The sequence below is a fragment of the Cryptomeria japonica genome, chromosome 2 (assembly GCF_030272615.1).
Source record: "Cryptomeria japonica chromosome 2, Sugi_1.0, whole genome shotgun sequence".
Classification (NCBI taxonomy): domain Eukaryota; kingdom Viridiplantae; phylum Streptophyta; class Pinopsida; order Cupressales; family Cupressaceae; genus Cryptomeria; species Cryptomeria japonica.
In genome coordinates, this window is record NC_081406.1 from 626,917,634 (window position 1) to 626,934,086 (window position 16,453).

The 16,453-nt window shown below is 35.8% G+C and overlaps 1 protein-coding gene across 3 annotated transcripts in view; it reads left to right on the forward strand.

The window, feature by feature from the left end:
* LOC131078662 (metal tolerance protein 4) overlaps nucleotides 1-9,015 on the forward strand; it is a 43,853-nt gene extending 34,838 nt beyond the window's left edge. For all 3 annotated transcript variants that reach the window (XM_058016412.2, XM_058016411.2, XM_058016410.2), the window contains 4 exons: nucleotides 6,871-7,049; nucleotides 7,135-7,285; nucleotides 7,889-8,022; nucleotides 8,340-9,015. In XM_058016412.2, coding sequence (XP_057872395.1) covers nucleotides 6,871-7,049; nucleotides 7,135-7,285; nucleotides 7,889-8,022; nucleotides 8,340-8,519 — 644 coding nt within the window. In that variant the 3' untranslated portion in view covers nucleotides 8,520-9,015. The remainder of the gene's footprint in view (nucleotides 1-6,870; nucleotides 7,050-7,134; nucleotides 7,286-7,888; nucleotides 8,023-8,339) is intronic.
* Nucleotides 9,016-16,453: the final 7,438 nt, after the last annotated feature.

The window sequence follows — 16,453 nt, forward strand, 5'->3', positions numbered from 1 at the left end:
GAGGAAATAAGCGATTGCATGGAGGGGCTCGTGAAGCTAGAGGTGCCATCTCCTATCAATGATCTCCCAAACGAGAAGATACTTACCTTCAACTCCCTCATAGATGGATCTAATGGCCTCCTTATCCCTATGCATGCCCTCATATGTGTAGCCCATTGCAAGATTATCCCCATCAACAATTCATAGGAGAAGTACCAAAGGATTGATGAACTACAAATATTGTGAAACATTAAATTAGCATAAGTACGTGTGAACAAAAATAAGCAAATAAAAGAAAAATTTGAATAAAAATTAAAACATAATGTAGAATTAAATTTTACCTTCACAATCTTTGCACAAGGTGCCAAAAATCCTGGCAAATGCAATTTTCTACGTCAATCCCTATAGTGGTTGTAGCACAGGATGACGAATTCCACTCCTCATCAACAAACATACACCTCAAAGCTGCCTTTGACTGAACCAAGGATTGTCATGTGATGAAATTAGTAGCAACTCTAGTTATTTCAGGATGAGCCAACTCCTTTAGCCACATGTATTGCCTCATTAGGCAAAGGACCCATGTGTGATTGTATACAAATTTGCAAATATTCTTTGCCGTATCCACACATGTTTTGATCCATGGAAGCTTGCCAAGATCCTCCAATATGAGGTCAAGGCAATAGGTGGCACATGGAGCCCAAAATATTGTTGGGTGCCTCTCCATCAAAAGTCTACCTGCAGCAACATAATTTGCTGTTTTATTGGTCACTACTCGAACCACATTCTTCTTGACCACCTCAAGTAGGACTTCCTCTAAAGCCTCACAAAGATATCTGACATTTTTTGCATGTCCTGAATCATCAATTGACTTGATGGACATAGTACCACTTGAAAAAGAAGCAAAATCAATGATTCAATAAAGCATAAATTAAAAATATTAATCACTAATTCAAATTCAATGCATTGAGGGAAATAATCACCTGCAGAAGAAACAAGAAAATTCAGCAGCGTCCTATTTCTTCTATCAGTCCAACCATCAGTCATGACGGTGCAACCCTTCTCGCTCCAAATCAAGCGCTGCTCCTCTATTGTGGCTTTTACATCAGCCACCCTTTGTGTCAAAATTGGGCCCCTTAAGTCATCTTCAGTAGGGGCTTTGAACTCCGCTCCACAAATAGTTATGGCATCAACCATATTTTGCCAAAAAGGAGACCTAACACTTGCCACAAATAAATTAAATAAGTGTTGTAAAATGGAGAGTTTTAACTTTAAATTTGAATTTAACATACATCTAAATATAAAAATTCATGAGACAAATAATCAAACTATAAATTTTAAAACAATCAAGTACAAAAGAATTTTACCTAGCTGCATGGAACAAAATGGTCCAATAGTACCAAAAATCTTCAATTGCATGTCTAGCTACATCATGTGCTTCCTTGTTCCAACCCACACTCCCAATTGACATGGGAACCAGAAGTAGTGTATGGAAAAAAATATGAATCCACCCTAGATTTACGAATTCTAGGACCAAGGCTAACACTCCCTCTAGCACTAGCACAAGCACTAGGACGAAATGGAGGCATGGAAGAAGCGTCTCCAATACCACCAATGCACGCTAGCTCCTCCCTTGCCTCTTTTTTCAATTCTTTTTGCATCTCAAATGTTTCAAATTGCACTTGCACCTCACAAGTAACCTCAATAGGTGCCTTATAACATCCCAAATCATTATTTGTGCAAGATGGTTTCAATCTATTAATGCCTCCATGATAAGTTGTTTTGCAATATCTACATTTCACCTCTCTTTTATGCTTAGGTTCAATATCAACATGTTTTCAACATGGGTTCTTTCTAACTAGGGTTCTTGAAGTAGACATTGTGAAAAAAATGATTTGAAAAGCTCAAGGTTGTTGCAATAACCCATAATTACAAAAAATGAACATTTGTGAATTGTCTTTTATGATTATTAAACTAATTAATACAAAAAGTGTAGTGTTTGTTTTTTCATTGATCTAGTAAAATAAAATAGGAAAAAGAATTGAAATGTCAAAAAAACAATGCAATTTTTGGTTAAGAAACACAAAAAAAATAAGTTACCAGTTTGGGTTCAATCTCGGATTCAAGCACACGAACCCAATTCGTGGGTTCGGGCAATTTTTTTTTTGCTCTTTGGGTTCGTGGGTTGGGTTTGTCCGTATATATATATATATACAAAAAAAATAAAATTTAAAGAAATATACAAAATTATAAAACTAAATACATTTGATAGTATGATACTTCATTATTGATCAATGCCAAATGCCAATTGATGGTTCAAAATTGAATTGGAAGATGGAACAATGCAAAATGGCAAAAGAAAAACATTTAATAGTATGCTACTTCATCACTGATCAATGTGAGGAAAACCCAACGATAGAAGGGGTGCTTTTAGGGACATTTTAGAGTTTTTGGATGCAAAAAATAGTAAAAAATGTTTGTTTTTGTTATGTTTTGGTGCTCAGTGCCTTTGGATATGCCCGGGTCCGTACTTGGCGAACCCAAACCCTTGGGTATGTACCTAGGGTGAACCCAGATGAATCCCTGAGCAAACCCGAACCCAAGCGAATTCGGTTCGGGTGCTGGTAAACCTGGTAACTCAGCAAAAAAACCAAAAAATATCAAGCTTGCCTCTTAAATCAAGCTTGAAATCAAATAAAAACTCTTTCCAATTGTTGGTAGACACCTCTTGATGCACCAAATGTGAGTATGAAGTTGCCCAAATGTGACTTGATAATGGATTTTTGCTCTACCTCCTTTCTGGTTGCCCTACAATGCAGTCTTATTTTTCGTTACAACTGTTTGTTCTTCTCCTAGTTTCCAGCAAAATAAAATGAAGTTGCTTTTAGGGTTGTAGAGCAAATATAATTTTTTTAAAAAGCAAGTTAAAACTATAATTTTATGTTTTTTTTTTCACTTTTGTGTTTGATTGTACTGACCGAGTTTGTCCTATAGGACATGCTCAGACTCAACGAGTTTGACAGGTCTAAGAGACTCAACGAGTCTTGCCCAGACTTAGCCGAGTCTGAGTCCGGGTCCCTAGGATGCATTGAGGGTGACTAGATTCACAACTCACCTAGTCTATGCGAGTTTGGGTGAATCTCGGGCCTTTGAATAGAACTATAGGGTATTTCTTAGGTATTCCTATTCTTGTTAAGATGTGATTTAGCCATATTGCTTTGCAAACTCGTGGGGTGCAATATTTGGTCTCAATATAAGATCAAGCGATAGTTATATGCTTCTTACTTCTGCAAGATATCACATGAGAACCCAACAGGAATACAAATCTTGAAGTGGAGCTTTTGTCATCTATGCAGCCTGCATAGTCTATTTTCATGAATCTTGTCAAGAAAAATGATTATTTTATCTATATTCTAAGTTATTCTCCAAAGTACTACAAACATACATCAACACCCACTTTGTTGCTTTCCAATGACATGTCTTACGTTCTTGCATGAATCTCAAAAGAAAACTTACAATATAATTGATATCTGTTTTGATGTTCGTTAGGTAAATGAAAAGCTCAATTACTTGGCAGTAAATGGTTGTATTCATTTTGAGGTGATGGATCTATTCATGATAGCTACAACCCTACCTCTTTTGGTGGTTGGCATGGTTCGGCAGTCTACCATTTCAATTTTTTTGAGAAATGTATTGGCATTGTTCATTTAAGTTACAATGATATGATGTTTTTAATTGCCACACTTCTTGTCCAAGACAATAACGTAGAAGTCCAAGATTCATTATGTTGAATGGATCTTTTGAGATCATTCTTTATTGCTTCATTTGGCTTTGCGAACTTCCAATGATGACTAGATCATCAACAAAAACAATTAATATTACATTACCCCACCTTGATCTTTGAGGTAGACATTAGTATTATATGGATTATTGGCAAACCATGTTGGAGGAAATGCTTGTCAATCTTGATATACCCAACTCTAAGAGCATGTTTCAAAATGTAAAGAGATTTTAAAAGCCTACACATCTTCTACTCCTGGCCTGGTGTAGTGCATCTCTTTAGTAAAGCCTTATAGAATTCCTCCTTGAGATCCCTATTTGGGAAGGCACTCTTCACATGCATCTAATGTACTTGCCTTTTAAATTGTGCTTCCAAAGCCAAAACCATTTTAATGGTCTTGATCTTTGTAGTGGGAGCAAACTTCTTTTCATAGTCAATACCTTCCTTGTGAGCATACTTTGTATTTGAACACCTATTTGTATCAAATTGCTTTCTTCTTTGGTGGAAGAGCAATGAGTTCCCATGCATTATTCTTCTTCAATGCTTGGTACTCAACATCCATGGCATTTTCACTGTTTTTGGTTCTATGTTCTGAAATAGTGTCAACACAAGCCAAGTTAACTTCCCGACGATTCTTACTATTATCCTTTCGTTCAAACGAAAAAATATCTAAAACTCAAAGTTGCATGGACACAGATACGGATACAGTATTGGATACGGATACGTCCATTTTTTAAGACCCCCAATATGGATATGGCTGATACGACATTCATAAAACACACACACACAATTATTTAACACAATTTTCTAAGTTATTAGAGGATATGTTTCATTACTTCAAAAGAAATATAGACACATAATTGCTACAAAAATAGTAGATTTAACAATTTACAATATGCAAAAATAGCAGAGTTGCATTGGAAGATAACCCCCCAAAATGGGTTGCTGAAATAGAAAAACATTTCATTTGTCTTTCTCATTTGGTGTAGGTTTTGTTTACACCAATTTTCATGAATGGAGGTTTTTTAAATTAAATTTAAGAAGATTTATGTCAAATTTTGAAAAAATCAAATAACATAGTATTTGGCTTTGTTGGAAATCAAGGTGTTTTGGGCATGCGTGGCTATAGTATCTGACGTGTATCTGGGTTGTATTGGATATGTATCTGTTTCGGATATGGGGATACACAGCCCAGGGAGGGACACAAGAGTTTCCGGCTACTCTGCTAAAACTGCATCCAACTTTGGATCCTTTATGGTGTTAGTGTACCACTTTAGTATTTTTTGCATAGAGGATGAGGATGAATGCTATTATCTTTGGAACAAATGTTTGCTACCTTTTGGTTCTTCTTCATGTTGACATCCTTAGATTCTTCTTCTTCATCCCCAAATATATTTGGTATAGCAGATGGTGAAGAAGATGTGTTGCACCAGGCTTTCTCATCAGAAACATCTCTGCTAATGTATTCTTTGTGGCAGGGTCCATAAGTTTATAGTATTATACCCTTTGACTTAGAGTTATATCGAAGAAAGATACACCTTAAGGACTTCCAATCTAATTTGCTTCTTTGCACCTTGGGGATCTGCATGAGTGTTGTACAGCCAAATATCTTGAGATGTGATATAGAGGATTGTTTCCTGGTCGAAGTTTGAATGATACTGTCAAGCACTTTTGTTGGTGCTCTATTTAGCAAATATATTGCTGTGTGAACTGCTTCTACCTAGAATGTAGGAAATCGATTTGCATTCTTCAACGTGCTTCTTACCATTTCATGATTGTATGATTATGCCTTTTTCTAATTGTTTTGTTGGTACTTATCCACAATCACATGTACAACAGCACCAATTCATAACATTTGTGGCTAAGAAATTGGGTTGCCTTCTGGCTATAACCAGACAATTGCAAAATTGTGCTTTAGGGCTACAAATCAGGGGATATGTTGATATAATTGAGCAACAACTGTGCGACTGTAAGGTGGGCAACAACTTGACATTGATGCTACAACCTTTACCCAACCTTTGCTGACAACATTCAAGTTTTTATGACCTCTTTTCTAAAAAAAATAATCCACACATGGAGGATCTTCCTAGACAACTAGAGCTCTAAGTGAGAATCTAATGCACACATAAAGCACAACATTCCTTGAAACATTCATACACAAATTCATAGGACTACACTGCATTGACAACAACCAAAGACTATTCACCATCTAAGATATTTACTTTGATTTTTCCTTGCAGCTTCTCCTAGCAATGTCACCCTTTTCACTATCCTTTTTGTCCTGCTTCTTTCTTAGTCCTAATATAGCATTCTTTCCCTGGCTTCCCATGGACACTTGATGCCTTTCTTTAACTAATTATCGTGGTGAATTTACGCCATGGTTATTAAAGTTAGTAGTTTTCCACAATCCATAATAGTCCTTGTTATAGCTTCTGGGTTAGATTGTGTGAGTTTATTTGCATCAAAATAAACTCACACAATCTAATCCAGAAGCTATAACAAGGTCCATGGTTATTATTTTGGGGTGTTTAAAGTGGCCAACATTTCTTTGGTGGGATTTCTTTGATCTGGAAAATCCAGTTGTTAGATTCTGATTGCTTCTTCAAGTTTTGTAGAACAAGTGTTTGCCATGCAATCACTTCATTGCATCAACCTATCTTCCACTTGGAATGCAGTATATCCGGGTTTTGTGTGATGCAGCTTATCTAAAGCCCCTATGCACACCTTTAAATGGAAACCACCTTGCTTCTAGTGGAGCACTTAGAAAAAATTCATTTAGAAGGCCCTTTGGAAAGCCTTTTCTATGGCATAGCCTTGGAGTAAAGAATTTGTAGAAATACATGTAAATAGCAAAGCATCATCTGGTACGTACAATTGGACCATTTAAGTTATCACTTGAGTTATACAAATGTATTGAGACTATCTTTAGGGACTTTAAAACAGATAAAATGCCATTTTACATATCTCGCATCACTTTGCTAACGAGAATTTTGATTATGGGTCATTTTGACAGTAAGTATTCTTTTCAATACCGAATTCAGTGATTTCAGTTTTCCTCTACTTTCCTTTTCCTTCAAACTTCTCTTTGACATGGATGACTACTCTATGTGCAGGGTTCCAAGTTCTCGTTGAAGCTGTTCGACAGTTGATTGAAGACATGCCATCGGACAAGATGACACATTCACAGTTAGAGTGGCTATATGTTATTATGATTTCAGCAATTGTGGTGAAGTTAGCTCTTTGGCTTTATTGTCGAAAATCTGGAAGTGAGATTGTCAGAGCCTATGCAAAGGTTTCAGATTTCTCCTGGAAAGTGTTTTCTCTGGGATTCTTGTCTGTGAGTAGAAACTAACTTTTCTGTTGGTATTGCTTTGCAGGATCACTACTTTGATGTTGTGACCAATGTTGTTGGTTTAGCTGCAGCAGTTCTAGGTGACATGTTTTTCTGGGGGATAGACCCAGCAGGTGCAATTGTTCTTGCAGTTTATACTATATTCAATTGGTCTATCACCGTTTTTGAAAATGCAGGTGAGTAAATCACCATTAGGAAGGGAAATCTTTATTGGGGTAAAGCTACTTTCAATTCTTGTATAAATTTAATGAATGAAGGTTTAACTTTGTATTGGAAAAGAAATTTCTGGAAGAACGGTGATAAAGATTTGGATAATTCAGAAATTTATTTTCCAATAATTAAGAGCTTTGGAAGCTTCAAATCTCTAACTTAGCATTTATTTACAACTTTAAGTTTCAAGGCCATTATTTCAGTCTGGTCTTAGTGCGTGGCCAGATGGGTTCATCAAATGCTCTTTTGTCAAATTTACTATTGATTCGCTAACTTTCTATCCACAGTTTTAGAATAACATATGTGGAATATATAAAATATGAAGTCTGTATCTCAAAAGATACATTCTTTGCTTATCGATTATGAAAGAGTTTGAATATGATTAAGAATACTGCATGTAATAGGAGTAAGTTTTAATTTTGAGATTCTCAGGAAATTTTGCAACTATGTCCTCAATGCGTGTCTGGAATATGCACATAGATAATGATAATTGGTCTGAGATGATTCATTGAAATTTGAATTGAACTTAATATCCTAATCACTTGAGACTGTCATCTCTCTTTTTGCAGCATCCCTGGTTGGACAAACTGCACCTCCTGAAATGCTACAGAAATTGACATACATGGTTCTTAGGCATGACAATCAAATCAAGCGCGTGGATACAGTCCGGGCATACACATTTGGTGTCTTATATTTTGTAGAGGTATGCACAGAAATTTTCTACTGATATACGTACTCATCTGCCCTGTTGAAGTTGACTGCTTATTCAAACAAGATATTTTTGTGCATGTTTCTGGTCAGTTAATATACTTTTTTTAATATCCTGTATTTTGTTTCGTCCCTTCCTCCAAATGTCTTCTTAGTCATCCACTTTAAATTATGCATGCCTGTCGAGACTTAAAATTTTGGTTGGAGTTTCAAGGCAAATGTTTGAATTGATTATCCATCTATTTTCTCTAGGGTTTTTGTGCATGTTATGTTCTGAAATGTGATTATCCATCTATTGCTTTTGGTGAGCAGGTGGACATAGAATTAGCAGAGGATTTGCCACTGAAAGTAGCTCACACAATAGGAGAGACATTGCAAATCAAGATTGAAAGTCTACCAGAAGTTGAGCGTGCATTTGTTCATCTTGATTTTGAGTGTGATCACAAGCCAGAACATTCGGTCTTGAATAAGTTACCCTCCACCCAGCCATAGCACCCTGTTGGATTTTGTGCGACCTTGAATCAGTGTTATGTGCATCCAATGCCTTTATGCCTTTACTGTACAATTATATATAGTCACAGAAGTTAAACTCGATAGACTAATCTCATTCAGTTGTTTAGTAGGCGATTCTTATGTTTCCCTGCAATTCAAGAACAGAGATTAAATTGGAAATTCGAGACGGGAGGTTGAGGTTGGCGTGTTCTTCTACCAAATGGCCTTTTTTCTTTGTTCAAAATGCCAAGTTTTGTTGAGTATATCATAAGAAATAACTGAACTTTTCATAAGCAATGACAGTTTCTTGTACTTTAGCGGAAGCCGCATGCTGGGTGTTTCTTGACAGCATTTTGTCTTTGTTATGAACCAGATAAGTTTCAATTTTTATTCGCTAGCTTACAAATAAATGTTTATATAACATTTTGTTTTCAGATTTGCAATAATGTTTTGGGTAAAGATTCTCATCTTGAATAAAACATCTCTGTTCTGAACCGTTTGTGAGTCCAGTTCTCTCATCATTTGAAGCACCATGAACTTGCTTTATCTATGTACCATATGATCAACTAATAACTTTTTAATTAATTTTTTTCCAATTTGGAGGCAACATGGGCATGTAGTATTTTGGATATAATTGGCTACTTTGTAAGCAATATAGTAACTGAATAACAGTTCAGTCAGTTTTATTCGATGAGATATTTTAAAATAAAATCCACCACCTATGAACTCTCTTTTTCATCCTGATGATGAATCACTGAATGCTATTCCAAATGTTCATGATAAAAAATTTCATACTCAATCTAATCCAGAAATAAGTGAATTTTCACATGGATTGTAGAAATCTGATAACATTAATCGTATATATATATATATATATATATTATCAAACGATTCTGTTAAGTGCAGAAGAGATTTTATAGTCTGTGATTAGTCTCATGGAAGAGGTCTAGGTTCGAATCTCAGTGGTCTTAGAGCTACAATAACAAGGTCTTATAACTTTGTGACGGTTGTGGTCCACTGGTAAATCAGCAAGGAGTTTAGAATCGCTGACCTTGGCTCAGGGTCCAGGGCTGCATAGATTCCTCTAAAAAAGACATCACAATTAAAATTTGAGAGTTTTATTTGAACAGAAAACAAACTGACTAGTAGGTAGCAAGATTATATCAATCATTAATTAAAACTTGTTGTGATTGAAATGTTGATTTCCACATAGGAACTATTAATTCAGTTTTCAATTGTGTGATCTTAATTAAGTTGGTAATTAATTGGGTGGATTATAGTTTTAGTAATTGGAGAAAAAAATTAAACAAAATAATATTGGACAATTATTGAAAAAATTAAATAAAATTGAACTTTATTTTGAGTAAGAGTTTATACAAAAGAGCAAAATTTCTAAGATGAAACAGACCATATACATTGCTACATGCTTTAAATTCAACTGTTTATAATCCTTTCTAAAAAGGCTAGAAGCAATGTTAGTACATCTTCAAAAAGACTTCGTATTTTGGGTGATAAAACATGACAATATGAGCCAGACAAGGTAGTGTAGTTGGTTTGGACCGTGGGTTTGCTACCCATTGGTTCTGAGTTCGATTCCGAGGCCTTGTACTCACCCAAAAAAAGAAAACATGACAATATGAGAATAAAGTTAAAGGCATATATAACCCCATGAACAACTCCATGTTTATGGTCATCTAAATTATATGTAAATGAACTCTTGATTTTGGAAAAAAAGAGGTTTGAATTTATAGAAGCAAAGGGACAATTTGAAGAATCCAATTTAAAAGAAATTACATAAATTAGTGGGAATCTTGAAAGAGAAAAGAGAAAACAAGTTGTTCAAAGAGGAAGTTGTAAAATTGCAAATCATTATAGAAAGGGGGTAGGAGGAGTTGATTGCTATAAGCCAAGATTTACAAAAAAAACAAGAAGAGCTCAAAGTCAATAGAATTAAGTGGCACTGCAAATGGTAGAAATTCAATCAGTAATAGAAAACTTAATAAAAGAAAACAATATAAGAGACCAATAAGAAGAGGCCAAATCTTGGGCACAAATTGTGAATGGTCCAATCGAGCAAACAAAAATCATAGAAAAACAAATTAGGAAACAATTAAGAGAAAAAAAAAGACAAACAAGGCGAGTGCAAATTTCATAATCAAATGATTGAAGGATTTTCGTGAGAAAGAAAGGATTGAGGTTTTACTAAGATATTTTTTTAAGGATAAGCTTAAGTGTTTAGGCAGTAATCAACAAACAAATAGGATTGGAAAGAAAATAGATGACGATAGAAAATAGACATGTAAGGTTTAACTTAAGATGCATGTGGAAGATAAGAATGTGATCTTAAAGAATAGGGGATTGCTTAGAGGTGCTCAGTTTTACTTTGAAGAAGACTTGATATTTTCACAACAATAAGAGTGGAGGAAAGAATGGGAAAAAGTAAAAACAAGAGGAGGAGGAAAATAGGCTTAGCTAATCAATGGTAAAGCCCAAATCAACAATTGAATTTCATACAAGAATATAGATGCAAGGTTCCATGGGAGTATCTTCATATGATAAGTTGGAATTGTAGAGGTTACTTGTGGAGGAGAGGATCGAGGTTGGGACACATAGTAGAAGGGAAATGCACTATTATTCTTACTAAAATGCATGAGCATGATGGTTGTGAAGTTTTGGATTTTGAAGGTTACAATAAGATCTTTGTTTGAAATAAAGTGTTTGAAATAGGTAAAAGGGCATGGAGGGATTGCATCTTAATGAGAAAATCATGGGGTGGTATTGTAATAGTTGAGAAAAAAGATCCTAATAAACAATTTTGAGAATGAGGTCACAATTTGGTTGGCTGCAAGTCACTTCACCCCAAAAAAACTCAAAGTTCTACAAAAAGGAATCTTGATAGTGAAGATCCATATGTAGCATTAAAAAAAGACATGTCTTTAGCACTTTAGGAGAGATTGTTCTGGTTGGTGATTTTACTGCAAGGATGACAAACAACCAGTCTATTTAGTTTGACAACGAGAGAGGAGACAACAATATGTTATGGCTAGAGGAAAATGAGGACCAACTTTGGGGAAGGGCTTATGAAGATGGGCAAGGGAGTGTCTCATTTTGGAGCAGAGCTTCTAGGTATATATGTAGATTGTATGGCTTGGCTATTTGTAACAATATGAAAAGTTGGACATGATCCAGAGGTGTTACCTATAAAACATGCAATGGATAATGTGTAGTAGATTATGTTTTGTGCTTCCAAAATTCTATTTCTAGACTATTGGATTTCAATACTGGGAGTCGTCCCTTTGAGTTGAAATCTGATCACATGCCACTCATTGTTAAGTTTGGCATCCACACTAACAACACTAAAAAAGGAGAGAATCGACACTTGCATAAGAAAGATCACCCACAAAGAAAAATCATTGTGAACCAATAAAAGCAAGAGCTATTTGTTGTTGCATTGGGTCAATATCTTCAAATAGCAAAAAATGACATCTCATGCAAAGAAAATAAGGAAGAAAAAGACTGCATTTGTAGCAGCTTGCTAGTTCCTCTAATTCACAAGGCTCTAAAAGTGTGCAAAAGATATTAGTCTAAGAAGGGAATTACAATACTTTCTTGTCTAAAATTTGGAATAATGAAGATTGCAAGGCTACAAAAAGAACCATCAAAGAGAATGAATCAGACAAGAAAAGAAAAATAAACTATGAGAAAGTGATAAAATCTAAAAAGGAAAGCTATATCATCCCAAGAAGGAAAGAGTTAATATCTTTGGGTAAACACAATATTGCCCAAAGGAATTTTGAGAGCTTCAGCAAAGGAGAAAACAAATAGAAAACAATATTGTAAATGCACACAATGGATAGACTATGTGAAGCTCGTTTATGAGCAGGTGCAAGATAAAGGTAGCCCTCCCTTAGTTAACACTTCAACTAAACTCTTCTTGGTGGAAGATGTTAATAAAGATATAAAGAGCTTAGCAATTAATAAAGCACTAGACATTGATAGGCTATAGGCTGAATTCTTAAAGTGGGGAGTGGAGCTGCTTGCTCCTCACATTAAAAAAAAATTCAATAGTCACTCAAAACGGTTTTCTGATGGAATGTACTACTAGCGTGGTTATCTCTCTTCACAACAGTGGAGATCTTAATAACCCATCTAACTATTGTGCTATTATGGTCAATCCATTTCTTAAAAGCTATTTGGGAGCACGATAGAGTGCAAAATCATTAGCTGGGAAAAAAGGGAAGAAAAAAGAGTGAAAGGGTAGGTTGAGTTTAGACCAAGACACTCTAACATCGACCACTCCATCATTCTTAGGCATCTTATTTGAATTTTTTTGGGACTTCCAAGGTAGGAAAGCCTTTTTCTATTTCATAGATTTAAAAAAGCCTTTGACATTGTGCTTAGGAATAAACTTTGGAACAAGAATGGAGGAACTCAAGATTCCGAATGAGCTTAGAGCGTCAATGCATAGGATTTATGAGAAGGTTAGAGCTAAAATCGGAACAAAGAAGATATGTTGGAATTCTTTGTCAATGATATTGGAGTAAACCAAGGACGCCCCCTCTCCCCCACTCTATTTGGCTTGTATATGATAAACTTGAAGAATGGCTAAACAAAACCATTGGGGAGGGCATAGAACTTGCTAGATATACAATGAAGCTACTTTTTGTAGATTATCTCATTCTAATTGCAAATACTGCTCATGGTTTGAGAGAACATTTGAAAGATTTAGAGATCTTTGCCAAGAGGTCGGGATGCAAGCGAGCAACATCAAGATTAAGGTCATGATTTTTTCTTTAAAGAGGAAAGAGCGAGCTAATTTTATTATTCAAGGAAGTTCGTTAGAGATTGTTGAGGAATGCAATTACTTGGGAATTTATTTTCACAATAGCCTCAGATGGGAAACTTGTAGAACAAAATGTATACAAGGGGGTTGGAGAGCTTCTTTTCTGCTGCAAAATAGGTGTAGAAAAGCAAAGTTATGGGATTGGAAAACCAAGAAAACTCTTTATGCCCTGTTGGTCACACCGGTTGTACTCTATGATTGTGAGGTTTGGGGGAGCAGCCTATCAAATCACAAATGGAAACATATAGAAAGAATCCAATAGCATCTTATGACTAGTAGCCTCAAATTCAAATTAACATTCCCATAAGAGATTCTCTTAGTTGAAGCAATAATGTTTCTGATGGAGGCTTTAATGATAATTTGTTTGTTAAGCTATCTAAAAAAGGTTGAAAACACAGATAAACACCTCTAGCCCAAAATGGTTGTTGAGGAGAAGCTAGACTATAGAAAGAGGACATGGATGAAGCACAAGAGCAAGTGAATGAACAAATGGGACATTAACTTGCAAAAATGCCCCTACATTAATGAGGAGATAAAAAGATTTGTGTTATAAAATTTAGGGTTTCCATGTGGACAAAGCAAATTGGTTGAGAAAAAGCTCATTATGTTAAAGAGTTCAATCTCGCATGGAAACATGATGAAAAATACTACTTGTATGTGGTAATTAAGGTTAAGGTCAGATTGTTAGTGGCACAACTAGGGACTAGGTATAATCATCTAAGATGTGAGACAAGTACATAGACGGTCCCCAAAGAAGTTTGGGAAGAAAGAATATGTACCTTTGGTAGCGAAAGGACAATTTATCTTCGAGTGTGTTGTACTCATTGCTAATCCTTTTATTTTAAAAGGAGGGTTGCCTTTCATTTTTCTCACTGAAGCTAAGAATTCTCCACAGATTGCAACTTTCCTTCCAATGCAGCAGAATCAATCTACCTCAGAAAAAGGGGAAATTCAAGGGCCTCGCTTGTGTTTAGGCTGTCGAATGGCGCACATAGAGTACATGTCGCAGAATTACAGGGTTGCCATTTCGGTTGCACCAGGGGAGCGGCCATTCTCAGACAAAATTTTGGATGAACAACTGGCGCAAGTCTTCAACGTCCACTGCTATCAGTACAAGAAGAGCATTAAGAGAATAATTGGCGATGAAATCCTTTTTCCACAGGCAAGACGAGTTTTTTTTCCCTCTCAGCTGGTATCCATTTACCTTTCTAATGCCCTAGATTTGCTGCAATCTCTGTCTTCGCTGGAATTGATAGCAAGAAAAGTAGTTAAGAATGAATTACTGTCTGATAACAAGTTACTTCTTGCGGTTCAAAACTATGATCTCTGGAAAGGTCAAGCATACATAGGGGGTCTTTTTCCCTGGCATTTTCTTCTCAATGGATGTGTTTATGTTTCTGTGTATGACAATATCAAACACTCTCTGGAAATGCAATCTTTTAGTTATATCCAACGTGCACTACAAAGGCATGGTAGAGTTTTAGGCCAAGACTTGGCAGAGAAAATTCAAAAGAAAGTCAATGCCCTACTAGTTTTGTTGGGGCATGACCATGTTGACAATATGGCTCCTCCCCAGCAAATCCTAGTTAACCAGGAGTCTCATGGCCGGGGTAATGCACAATCCCCCTTCCCTGATCTCAACAATCTGCCAAAAATGCATGATACAGATGCAGCGAGCACTTCATGTCTATTGCCTGCACAAGAAATTGGTGTGCCACAAGAACAACATGGAGATAATGGGATCAAGTTGCAGGCAATGGAGGAGTAAATTATAGTTCAGACACAGAGGATTGAAAATTCTGGACGAAATTCACTTTTTTTATGATATTTTGGTGCAGGACGACTACTAGTCATTATGTGACTATATTTGATTTTGTCTTCTTCAGATTTGCAGGCGATCATCATATGATATTCGACTATTGACATGAAAGGGGCTCTTTTGGTTGTAATTATTTAATAATTTTATATGGGATTAATGGCCATGATAAAACAAGTAAATGTGGCATTGTGGGGTTCTTTCTGATTGTAGCTATTCTAGCTCCAAAATGGCATGTCTTGATATGATGCGGCTCCAAAATTGCATGCCCTCTCATGATGCCATGAGACACGTTCTAGGACCCACCATCGGCTGATGTGGAGACATGTTGCCATTTTGCGGCTGACGAAAAGCATTTGCATGCAGCTAGCATTTGCCGACCACTCTCATGGTCACGGGTACGGCTACAGTTTGTAACCACGTGTGTCGAAAAAATTGAAATGCCCGCCTAAACGTGTGTCCAAAAATTTGAAATACCCGCCTAAACATGTGTCCAAAAATTTGAAATGCCTAGCCTTAATGATCATTTTGCTAAAATAGCTACATCCGGCGAGAGAGAGCCGAAAGGTCGAGAGAAATAATCTGGAGGTGGAGGTTTTGGTTGAATCGGAGTGAGGGGAGTTGCGGTTGCTGCGAGAAGAGCTTGTTGTTCAATCTCAGTGTTGTTGTTTCTTCATTTTGTTTTTGTTTTTGTACTGTATATAGGATTATGCCAGTTTTACGTTGGTTTTGTTTGGAGACAACTTTGGAAACGACTGTGAAAACGTTGATTCAATGATCGTTTTTGTCATTGAATTTTTAAATTTTGGTGCCCAGCTTTTCAAATGGTTTGTTTCAATGATCGTTTTTGTCATTGAATTTTTAAATTTTGGTGCCCAACTTCTCAAATGGTTTTTAAGTTACGATCTAGCTATGCATTGCATTATATTCAATCATATTTTATGAGTAGTGAATTCATTCATTCATATAATGTTTAAGTTTCTTTTATCTTGGAATTCAAATTTTGGTGCCCAACTGTTCACATGGATTTTATGTTTTAGTTTAGTTGTGCATTACATTATATTGAATTAACGTTTTATGAGTAGTGAATTCATTCATTCATATAATATTCAAGTTTTTTTTATAATATTCAACAGTGTGAAATATTGTAGCTCCATGATGCCATTCAAATTGTAGTTTACGGAATCATGAAAAGGGTTTCTTATTATTTCGATTACTTTTAGAGCCATTGATTATTTGTTACATGGGTCACTTGATTGAAAATCACTAGATTTT